This window comes from Charadrius vociferus, unplaced genomic scaffold (genome assembly GCF_000708025.1).
Source record: "Charadrius vociferus isolate BGI_N301 unplaced genomic scaffold, ASM70802v2 scaffold365, whole genome shotgun sequence".
Taxonomy (NCBI): domain Eukaryota; kingdom Metazoa; phylum Chordata; class Aves; order Charadriiformes; family Charadriidae; genus Charadrius; species Charadrius vociferus.
In genome coordinates this window covers 936,116-946,207 of record NW_009648559.1, presented here as the reverse complement: position 1 = coordinate 946,207, position 10,092 = coordinate 936,116, and the positions used below count along the sequence as shown (strand labels likewise).

At 37.6% G+C, this 10,092-nt stretch overlaps 1 protein-coding gene across 1 annotated transcript; it reads right to left on the bottom strand.

Annotated features, from left to right (window-relative positions):
- Positions 1-4,400: 4,400 nt before the first annotated feature.
- On the bottom strand, positions 4,401-9,775 carry LOC104287406 (chromosome unknown open reading frame, human C15orf26). The gene is made up of 7 exons (XM_009886108.1): positions 9,713-9,775; positions 9,463-9,552; positions 9,053-9,288; positions 7,721-7,805; positions 6,766-6,924; positions 5,558-5,631; positions 4,401-4,587 (listed from the first exon to the last, which is right to left on the bottom strand). The coding sequence occupies exons 1-7, from the start codon at positions 9,773-9,775 to the stop codon at positions 4,401-4,403; spliced, it is 894 nt and encodes a 297-aa protein (XP_009884410.1).
- Positions 9,776-10,092: the final 317 nt, after the last annotated feature.

The window sequence follows — 10,092 nt, the reverse complement described above, 5'->3', positions numbered from 1 at the left end:
GAAAGGTGACAGGTCTTCCCTCTCCTTCTGTTACCCAGGGGAATGCAGTATTGAAGCTTAGATTCCCTTTTATGGCTTCCAGGATGAAGTCAAAGCAGCATGAAGAGGGGAGATAGCGAACTGTGGCTTGCCCCTCTCTATACTGGCAGGGAAACAAGGCAGGTGAGGTAGAGAGTGGAGGCAAGACCTGGGACAAAGATTAAACCAGAAAAGAATTAGAAGGGAGGCATAGCTGACAGCTTTAAAAAGTCTTAAGTGTTTCTAAAGCAACAACTATAATTTTAAAAGCACACACACACACCCCCCCTCCAATTACAAGAGACATGTAATATTAATTTAGGGTGAGTGGGCACACATGTTATCAAAATCACCGTCTTACCTGCCAACTCCACCAAATTTTCCAGTGCTTGGATATTTTCTTCCACTGCTCTGTGGAATTTCTTATTGTAATGTCCTCTGTGCTTTTTTTTTTCCACTTTTTTTCTTTTCCTCAGTTGTTTTATCCAGTTACTAAACCTGCGTATGGTCTCCTCCTCTGATCGGCTCTCCGAGCTAAGACAATACTTCATGACAATCACCAAAAAAGAAAAGCAGTCTCTGAAGATACTGATGTGATTAGGGAGAGGGGCCAGGGACTTGTGCTGAATGCTAGAAGAGCCCTTTATAACCACGGCAAATCAGTAAGTTTGGGCTGGACAACATGGCAGAGGAGAAGCGATGTGAAATATGAGTTAGGGAAGCATGCAAAACAGAGGGAAAGTAAAACGGCAGATATAAAACTGGATTTTCATTTTCCTGTGTTATCAATGTGTGACTTTACTAGGAAGAAGATGCTTTTCTTTGCTGATTCTTTGAATTCTCTGTACCACTTCTTTACTTCAATATTGTGCTCTTAACACATCTGCACAACAAAACGTGCAGATGTAAGTTCTCTCTGTGCCTTAAGCCTATGAAAAGCTATATTAGCACTGCACTAAATCTGAACTAATGCACCCTGTCCCTCAGTAAGGACTAATAGCTTAGGATCAGCTTCACGCTAACAGCTTTTGAGCTGCCTGGAATGGAGGCAAAGTGAGTTTTATCCTCCCACAATGTACTTTGTAGAGCTATCCATATTGGGTCTAATTTGGAAGAAGCATTAAAAGCTTTCTTCATACATGATTTTGCTTTTCATTGCTATATGTCAAAGTGCTTTGCAAACGAGGCAAGCATCACTGCCCATATTTCACGATATGCAATACTAGGACAAGCAAAATACAGTGCCTGCCCTTAGCTACGCAATGGGCCAGCTCTGGAGCCTTGTTCAGATCACCATTACCGTGTCCATTAGTTTCTAACTGGCAGCTGTGGGATTGTTCAGATTCTGCGCTAATATTCAATCCCATAATTCTTTATATTAAATCTTGTGTTTATTAATAAATGTCCACAATGGCCAAATTAGAAACACTGAAAGGCATTCTATGCAGCCTAAGTTTTTCTAGTTTAATAACTACAAAATCAAAGCAGAATTATGTCAATCTGTTGTGAATATGTGCAGAATTTTAATGTCTATAAGTTGGAGTAAGCAATAACAATACCCCTATTAAAACATGCATCGGTTGTCACGCATCAAGTTTCATATCTTTACGCAGAAAATGAAAGAAAATGCTCCTAAAGATAACTTCCTCTAAGTAGGTTTTGGTTACAAATTAATTAATATTCCAATTAGCTTTAAGAAGTTGATTGTATGAACTACACAATGTTCTACATTCTCCTATTTACCTTTGTTGCTATTTTCCAAAGACAGGATAAAACATTAATGACATCTCCTAACCCATAATTCAAGCCTGATTTAACTTGATTATCTTCTGTGGCATTGCATCAGCGATTCATTTGGATTTAAACATTTCAGGTTGGTTTACATATGTAGCAATAATTGTGCTGTTCAGAAAAATGTGGTGCCATCATGTGGACAATATTGAGAAGTGTAAAAAACGTTTTTTAAAAGAAAAATTAGGTAACAGATAAATATCTGTATCGATATCATGAATTGGCTGAATTATAAATACATATTATATGATACAAGAAGCTATGACCAAATCTGTGGTTTTAAAACTGTATTAGGTAAGAAGAAAAATTGTTAATGGAATCAGAAATTGTTGATTCCATCCTGTTTATTTTCCAACTCAGGAAGTCCTTTCCCATGAGCACAGACTGATCAAAACACACACAAGAGTCTCCAAGCCACTTTTAATCAGCACGTAATTCCAACATTACCTACTTCTGTGCTCATTTCTGCATCTGTTTATCTCTTTGGTTTTCCTCTAAGACTTCACAAAACTTGGTTTTGTACAGCCTGCATTGCTTCTCTCCCACACAAATGTGCACACACTCACACAAACACTCCTATCCATGACATTAGCTGGCCAAGGCACTCTGCCCACACAGTTCTCATTCCTGCATGAGTTCACACGAAGCTTTATTTCAGCAATGGTTTTGGTTTAAGGCCTCTTCTTGTTACATTTAACCAAGAGGAAAGAGACCTTGCCAGATTCAAAACAGCTATCCCTAATACCGATAAATGACCACAATGGTCAAATTGCAAACACTACAGTGCACTCACACAGCCCAAGTTTTTCTAGTTTAATACCTACAAAATCAAAGCAGAATTATGTCCATCTATTGTGAAAATGTGCAGAATTTTAATCTCTGTAAGTTGGAGTAATAATAGTGCCTCTATAAAAACATGCATCCTTTGCCATACATCAGGTTTCATATCTTTACATAAAAAGTGAAAGAAAAAGTTCCTAAAGATAATTTCCTCTATAATACCCCTTCTGTAACAGACCTGTGAAGGTTTGCACGAGTAATGTGATTCAAAAACCGTCCTCTGTGATACACTCCCCCAAAGCAAACCTGCACATCACAGAATGGTAATCTCTCCTGCTCTGAGACCCTGTATGCCAAGTGTTAGTTAGCCTATTCTGCAGTCTGCTGGTTTAATTAATATTGAATAAAGGCGAGAACTTTTAATGCCTTGGCAGTGACTTTAAAACAGATAGTCTGTCTGGGATACAGCTGGAAGACAGAACGTGTTTGGATCAGTCCCTTCTTCTGTAAAAGTTTAGTGGTTTTGTTCTGGTAAAACTGAAAAGGTTTGATTTGACCTTTATGAACATTCAAGATCTTTGGAATCCTTTTGGAGAATTTATGTAGTATTTTACTCAAAAATTCACTCACTTTGTGCAGAAAGAGCCTGCTTTTGTGGTACAGTAAGAAAGAGAACATGTATACACGTAGCTTTACTAAATGGATATAGTGGAATGTCATACATTGAGAAGATTCTCTCTGGTGCTCTTTCAGCTTCTGTTTAAAAACAGGTAACTCTATGAAGTAATGACATCCGTTTTCTATGCCTTTGCATCTCATGCTTGGTTGATTTTGTTGTGTAAGAAAATGTGAGTTCCAGTGGAAATTTTCCACCACTCTTGGACCATTTTTTTCTTGTGGCTTCTCTGGTGTCTAATTAGGTATGAACATAGACTTGCAATCTTTTTCTTACTGGATAAACTCACAGTGTTACTTATTCGTTTTCTACTTTGGTATTTATTTTCATGAAACTTGTGGGGGCTTAATTTTCTTTAGCAATTTTACCTTGCTGTCAAATTTGGTAGAAATTATTAGGGATTGAAAAATTTGGAGGGTGGGAGGCAAATGCAACATGGTGACGCATGGATAGGGCTGTCAGAAATCTCTAGTCTGTATCCCTGTGCTCAAGTTCTTGATTACTTAGCATTTAAATGTTTAGAATACATGGACAAAGGTAAAAAAATAAATTTTTACCTTTTTTTAATTAATTCCCATAATTCTGAAGCTAATCTTGAGATAAAGAGACCTCACTTGTGATTTTTTAATAATTGGCAACATTGTGCTAGACAGAGCGTGGAACAAGCTCAACAACCAACTTTCTTTCAGATGAACTTTAAATGTCAAAGTATCCCATGATAACTTGCCATGAGTCTGGTTTTCAGTGTTTTGGAAACTGTACACTCATCCTTTTAAAAATTGTGACACTGGTTTGGTTTTGGAAGAATTGGTTAAATACGCTCTGAGGGCCAGTAAGATAGCAAAAATTTATTAGATTTCCTGGATTCTGACATCTTTTGCCATCAGTGAACAAGAAAATGGGAAAAAAAAAACCCTTCCTGATTCAAGAATTTTTGATGTTGTCCATGGTCCATCAAATTTTATTAGTTTTTGCACACTGTATAAGCTCAATGAGTTAATGAGATTATGCAATATTACTAATGGTAGACTTCCCGTTTTTAAAACAAACATCTCTAAAACTAAAATCTGAGCAGAAGAACCAAGAACCAGAATCTCATCAGCCTCTGTTGGTTGTAGTCTGGGATTTTTATATTCTACGTCTCTTCAGAAAACTCATTCTTTCTGATCCCACCTGGTTGAGGGGTGGGTCTATCAATCATTGTACCATCCTCATCGCTTGGATTTCCTGTAACTATTACCCAGTAATTCTTATCTTCTTCAGCTTTATGGGAGTCCAGATAAGTGTGACAAATTACTTCATATTCTTTTCCAAAATAAGACCTGCAAAGTCAGAGAAGAGGGGATGGGTGGGCAAATTAATGTATACATAAATTCATCAAATCTGCATTATTTCCAAATTGTTCAAGGCTTTCTGATGTTTCTCTTGGCTTATTCAGAAATATCACCATGCACCTTCAAATATCAGACTGTTACAAGAAACACAATAGCCCGCTTTGTTTCCTATGAGTAATTTAGGAATTTGAAATCAAAGGGAAATGCCACCTTTCTAGCTTCAAAGCTAAAGCAGCCCCATCAGTATAAGGCACTGATACACCGACTCAGTATGCACAAGCTGGTTAGGGTCTCACCTCCATTCACATCACCATTTCTCTCTGGCTGAGGAAGACTTTACTAAATAACTGTTTCAGCCTCAAACTTTCAGACCTTGTTTCAGCCTCAAAAACCTGATACAAATCCTCAGTCAGATTTAATGGGAAACAATTGGTATACTTCTTAACAATGCTTAATCAAAATTAACTTAATGCATGTGTATTAACTTGAATTGCTGGATTAACTTTACTTTGTTGAGAGATCGATTCATATAGACATAAGCGATATACAGTTTTATGCAGTGTGCTTTTATTTAGTTCTTTTACTCCTTACATTTCCTAGTATATAATTTTTTTCTTAAAAAAAACCCAAACACGCAAACAGCTGTAATTGCTCAAGATATTGAAAGGGAGAACCACCAAGAAACTAAAGAAGGCTAGAAGCATGATATGATATGAATTAAAAATAATAATAATTTAAAAAAAAACCAAAACACAAATAAGACTGAGCTGATTGTCTGCAGCATCACAGTGGGCACACATTACAGCCCAGAAATAAAATAAGGGAAAGGAGAATGTGCATTCTACATTTTTTTCCATTTCTTCAGTGCATTGCTAAAGCAACTGTCTTGCTTCTTACAGTAATTCTTGATGTTGGAGCACCATTATTTACATCCCTGCCAGTCCTAAATTATTCTTACCATGTCCAAAAGTTCCTTGGAACGGCTAAGCTCCGATTAGTATGGCAATGAGTAATAATCATTTTAGAGTTTGCCTGGAAAAAAAAAACAAGGCAAGACACTTGAGAGACATTTTTACACTAACTTTAACCATTCTTATTCAAATAAAATGCTTTTATTTTTATTTTTGCTTAGTGTAAGCCTGCATTCTCTGTATCACTCTGAGACTGCTGTACATTGATAGCGAGATATTTTACACACTATCAGTTCTCAACACGACTGTCTTAACAGCTCAGATCAGTCAAATGCTTAGCTCTCAGGTCAGACACATTCTCCTGTCCAATACATTCCATTTCACTCCCTTGTGCTGGACACTTAAAAAAATAAAATAGAATAAAATAAAGTCAAGCAAGCAGTAGAGTCATTCCAGTGGCCTGTGCCATCAGGGTAATTCCTTTTGCAATTGACATGTGCCATATGAGAGATCCACATGGTTTGGGGACACAGCCTAGATATGGACCTTTATATTTTACCAATTTGCAATTTTTGATGTATAACAGAATTAATTTTTAGTCACCCCTATTTACCAATACTGTGAATAAACAATGTTGTCTCTGACAATTACATAATTTTGACTGTGTTTACTAGTACACTGATTCATGTAAATTAGTCACAGTTTTAGGCTGTAGAGGAACATTTGTGGTATTTTACTATACACCAGCACTTCAGGAAGCCTAGCAGTTATGTGGAACAGGAAAATACTGTGTCTGCTTAATGTATTTACAAAAGGTTAAAAACCACATTTGGAAAAGCATATCCACTTATTCAGATGCATTGGGGTTTTTTTTAATACTTTTATAATTTAATGTACAGGAGTTCTGAATTAATCACAGCTCCTAATGTTGGATATGCAATTTAGCGCTCAGAAGACCTGAAAAGCAGATTCCAACCACTGCATCCTCACAACATGATAATGTCAACCTTTAAAAAGTTCTGCTGAGAAAAACTGAGCAAGTCAACCTCAAAATGAACGCCAGAACCTAATAGCTGTATATGCAGATTTCCTGGTTAAAGAGATTATTCCTTCTCTCTCTCCCTTCCTAAAATTACAGGTCAGAACTTAAATAAGGAAAATATATGAATAAAATGGACACATCTTTTTTTCTAAGTAATCCATCTACTCTTTCAATTAAATCTTCGTAACATTTTCTACAGTTTTAATTTCTTACAGGAACTGGATATCCTTCATATTCAAGACGCAGCTGTGGATCCAAGAAGGTAGCTTGCCAGCAAGTCAAATAGGAAAGCTCAGCTGTCAAAAATACTTGCTGAAGGTAAGATTTTTTAGCAAATCTTATAAATGATTTATGGTCACTTGCTAGATATAACTGTAAATAAAAACAAGGACAGCACAAATATAAGAGAAACAAGATATGTAATTTTAAAACAATACTTTTCAACACAAAAAATTTTCTCTCGGCTCCTGAAAAATCAGTCTGCCAAGCTAAAGCTACACATACAAAGCCCATAACATAGATTCTATACTGTTGGCAAACTCATTAAGGACCTATTCCATACACAGACTGGTGAATACTAATTTAAAATTGAATTTACATTCCAAAGATTCTCTCTCACCAAAGTGGTCATTGAGAGGGAATTTTTTTTCAAAGTTGTGGTGATTTATTTTGAGTGCATATGTAACATACAATGTCTTATTTGCTTCTAAGTTGCAGAGGTGAACAATGTTAACATTTAATAGAAATCTGCTTCCTTAGAATGATAGAATATGTTACTTATGATACCTATGATAGATTTATCTTCACAAGAAATTAAATAATCTCATTTTGGATTTATTTAAAGAAAAAGTAAAAAAAATCCTCCCTCTAATGATGAATTCTTTCATGATTCACAAGCTAATTTTAATTTCCTTTTTTCTTTTCTTTTTTAAAATCTGCTTTATCCAGTCATTCTGGCTGACAGCCCCCTTGGCCTGCACACCTGATCTCAGGCAAGTCACATAAACTTTCTAAATATGTATTGCTTATCTTGATCTATGTATGATTCTGAATCTGTTCTGTAAAGCTAAGATGTTGAATCACTGTACAACTTTACATATATATATAGTAATTAAATGTTCGCTATCAATATATGCTGTCATTGCCATTTGCAATTTTACTGCCTTACCATTTGGTCAGAAAACCCTCCTGTCGTTCCAAGACGAAAGTTTTGCCCAAATCTAATGGGTTCACCTACTGTACCTCCATTAACACTGTTAAAATTGTAAAAAGAAGAAAGAGACATTCAAATAATCAGCTCTACTATTCTTTTTGTTTGGTTGGTTTGGTCTATAGTTAGGTCTTGTGGCAACACTTTGTATTAAGTTTACTTTTAAAAATAGGTAAAATATCTTAACTGAAAAGACACTTCATACTTGACTCACTGGTTAAAATATTTAACAGAACAGAAACAGGCTGTATTGATTACTTTTTATGATGTATTCATTAACATGCAGGGTGGAAAGATAACATTCAATGAAAAACCAATGAAAATTCAGAATTGAGGTCCCCTTTAGCATATACTTAATAGAAGCATCTGAAAAATCACAGACTAAAAGCAGGACAGTGTGTGTTTCTGGTCTGTAACAACATATGTTGCTAATAATATATGTAACTGATATTCAATAATTTGGTTCCTTACATCAACATGCATGCTGGTATATCCCTATTTCCAGAATGATTTCTGTATTTTACATTAAAGAATCACTAAGTTAAGTGCTAGACTTTCGAAGTGTATTCAGAGTAAAAAACTTATGTAGCTGATGAACTTAGTTAATGAGGGACTTAATAGCATTCAGTGCCAATGACACTAAGATCAGCCAGCAGCTCAACAAAAATATTTTGGTTGCAGTTCTAGAAGGCCTAAATTACATTCTTGGCATCAAAATTCTTTCTTAGGTCTTACCCAAAGTGTTTTGCTCTATCAGGATTATATGGGTTAATTTTTATTCTTATGCACTGTTACTACTGTTAAATGCATGCACTCAGGCAAAGCCTGCCACTGTTGAGCAGGACCGTGTTCTTCTGTGTCTCTCCCACAACCAGCTGGAATTAAATAGGTCTTAGAGAAAGTGAGTATGTTGTTTGGCTAAGTGTTTTTTAGGGCAACAGAAACACTGTCCATTTCATGCACAGCAAAAGCATTGACACAAATTTCTGCTTTAGTGACCTTATTTGTAGGAGACTGAATAATACTAAGTGATATTTGTACATGTTACAGTGATCTCGATTCTGTTTTCGCACGAGTTCTAAGCTGATTTAAGGTTTCTTGGAATTATTCACAGTAATATGCAGAGTAGAATCAAGCTTAATGCATGACCCAAGTTAAAGAATCTTTCTTAAATAAATTAACCTTACTCAAATTAATTTGTTTATTAGCAAACTTCATTGCATATTTCTCAAAACAAGACATTGAAAGCTAACATAATAATTGAAAACAACTCAGAATAAAGTGCCAAACCTTAAAATACAAAAAGTATTTCGTCCCACAGGGTCCGCACTCTCAACTGCGCTAACCCCATGAGGGGCTTGCAGTGATTCGGCCGAATGCACGGATAGTTCATCCAGATTGATGGCCAAAGTCAGTCTGCCGCAGAGCCCGGGGCAATTCTCCACCGAGGGTTTGCTCTCTGGGTTCAGAAGCATCACAGTGTCTCCATAATGAACAAATCCATCCTTAGACACCGACAGCCGTATCTAAATTAAAATGCACATAATTTTTTTACAGAATTATCTGGACCTAATATCAGAATTATTTTAGCATATAAAATGCAAATCCATAGCGTTCTTAATGCATAAAGAACACTAATAACAGCTACGCTGTTCTATGCGGGGTCATAGAGGATTGACGTGGCCTTCTTAAAAAATTACCTTCTTGAAAAGATTATCTTGCAGTTTGTTTATTTTCTGTATTAAAAGTTCTCCTCGTTCTCTTTTATGCATAAAATCCCTCAAGCGGTCCTGCTCGCAAAGGAGAGAGAGGGGGCAGACATGTAACCCAGCACTCACAATCTCAGGTTTAAACCGAATTTAAAGAATTAGGGGGAAACACCGCGAGGTGAAGCGGCGGGCGAGGCTCCCCGGGAGCCAGAGAGGGGAGAGGGCCCGGCTCCCCCGCTACCTCCTCCAGACTCGCGTCCTCCTTCCAGTTGCCGATGAGGACCCCGGGCCTGTAGGCGGCCATGCTGCCGCCTGGGCCGCGCGGCGTTGGCCGTCGCCATGGCGACCACTCTAGCTAGCGATTGGGCGCTGGAGAGGCGGAGCCCGCCAATGAGCGGCAGCGAGGGGGAGAGAGGGGGCGGGCTCTTCCCACCCACCGGCGACGCGGCCCAGAAACTGAGAGGGCGGGAGCGCCGCGGTGTGTGTGTATGTGTATATGTATGTGTGTGTGTGTGGATTCCCTTGTGTTTTTACCCAGTCTGACGGGAGCTCTGGAAGCAGGAGGCCTGCCTTCCCCGGGGGCGGTTGGGCTGAGGCCCCTGTCCTGCTGCAGGGGTGTGC

What these genes read in the sequence shown, in the direction of transcription:
- LOC104287406 (XM_009886108.1), bottom strand. Translation starts at nt 9,775, where the DNA reads ATGGCCGCCTACAGGCCCGGGGTCCTCATCGGCAACTGGAAGGAGGAC. An exon ending in AGGACGCGAGTCTGGAGGAG is followed by an intron (nt 9,553 to 9,712) that starts GTAGCGGGGGAG and finishes CTTTGCGAGCAG; the next exon opens with GACCGCTTGAGGGATTTTAT. An exon ending in CCAAGGAACTTTTGGACATG is followed by an intron (nt 4,588 to 5,557) that starts GTAAGAATAATT and finishes CTGACTTTGCAG; the next exon opens with GTCTTATTTTGGAAAAGAAT.